This window comes from Nanorana parkeri, unplaced genomic scaffold (assembly GCF_000935625.1).
Source record: "Nanorana parkeri isolate BGI_ZX_2015 unplaced genomic scaffold, ASM93562v1 scaffold2169, whole genome shotgun sequence".
Lineage (NCBI taxonomy): Eukaryota > Metazoa > Chordata > Amphibia > Anura > Dicroglossidae > Nanorana > Nanorana parkeri.
The window spans coordinates 160,898-162,356 of NW_017308437.1; the positions used below are offsets into that span (position 1 = coordinate 160,898).

The 1,459-nt window shown below is 52.2% G+C and overlaps 1 protein-coding gene across 1 annotated transcript in view; it reads left to right on the forward strand.

The window, feature by feature from the left end:
• LOC108800934 (amyloid beta A4 precursor protein-binding family B member 1-like) overlaps positions 1-1,459 on the forward strand; it is a 24,774-nt gene extending 23,315 nt beyond the window's left edge. The window contains exon 15 of the mRNA XM_018572918.1: positions 1,344-1,459. Within this exon, the coding sequence (XP_018428420.1) occupies positions 1,344-1,459 (116 nt within the window). The remainder of the gene's footprint in view (positions 1-1,343) is intronic.

Consider the following 1,459-nt stretch of genomic DNA (forward strand, 5'->3'; position numbering starts at 1 on the left):
GGCGGTGTCATTGGCAGCCCCCCCTCCCACTTTGCGCAGCTGTATTTGTGCTGTGTAACTAGTGCGTATGTGTACGTGTGGCGTAGCGTCTTAACAATTCTCTGTCTGTTGTATGTTGGCTTATTATTCCCGAAAGATATAAATCTCATCTTGGGGGCTCTGGTTATTGATATCGGGGTGTCGTGTGTCACTTCCTGGGCGACATTGGCGCTCTCACGCTGCAAATCCTAAGCCTTCCTGGTATCAACTTTCCTGAGACTCGGGACTCCTGCTGGCCTATTCTGGAGGGGGGGCACTCTTTCCTTGCGCTGTGGTAATATGGCCGTCCTCCCATTCATTATACTGTGTACAGAACGCGGGTCACATGACCCCAGATGTGTGGCGGTGATCACATGGACTTGGCGGTATCTATAGGGGGGGGTCACCTTTCCTTGCGCTGTGGAAATATGGCCGTCCTCCGATTCATTATACTGTGTACAGAACACAGGTCACATGACCCCAGATGTGTGGCGGTGATCACATGGACTTGGCGGTATCTATAGGGGGGGGGTCACTAAAGCTCCATCTGGTTCGAAGGATCCCTCTGTAAATTCGGCCGCTTGTGCTCTGATCTTTGTTGCGTCATTTGCATGAGCGGTTTCCATCGAATTCTAAATCGGATCGCTCGCAACATAGAAATCGTTGAATCGTACGGCGAGCTTGTTTGATTTGCTGCCCTCATGGACATGTGACTTTGACAGCAGCGTGTAGGGTTAACCGCAGCGGTAACCCGCGTGGCCAGCATCGGAGTCCCTCCTCTCCCCCCTTCCCACCCCTGCCTGCCGCCAGTGAACGTGACGAGTGTGTCGGTGTGCCCGGCATGCCCCCTCCCCCGCTGACTAAACACACCGGACCATATAGCTGCTATGCCATGTGCTGATAACACTAAACGTACATTATAACCCCTCCCCCCCCGATCATCTCAATCCCTGCGGCGCCGCATCTCCAGGCGTGTTCTGAGCGCTGTCCTGTGAGCCATGTGTGACTATAAATCATATCTTCCTCTACTAACTATAAATTGTGTTTTTATTTTTTATATCTTGTGCCTGAAGTCGTAGAGCGCGAGGTGAGATTGCGCCACGTTGAGCGTTTCCGCGCGCGCGCCTATTTTGTAGCGGGCGGTTCGAGCGCCAGGAACCATCACCGAGCGATATGATGTTTTTATTTACGGTTGTCTTATTTATTTGTCTGAATTCTCTGTGTGTGTAATATAGACTGACATAGTTCTGGACTGGCGCTCGGGTTGCGTGCTGATCGCTCGGCGTGATAGATTTGTTATGCGTGTCCCGGTTATCGCGCGAGAGGTTACGCGACGTCTGACGTAGAAGCGGCTGTAGGATTCGCATCCACCGGCTTTGATGAGACGGATGCCTCTCGGATCATTCAGAATTCATTGCCGGAGCTACTGACTTGCGTTTGA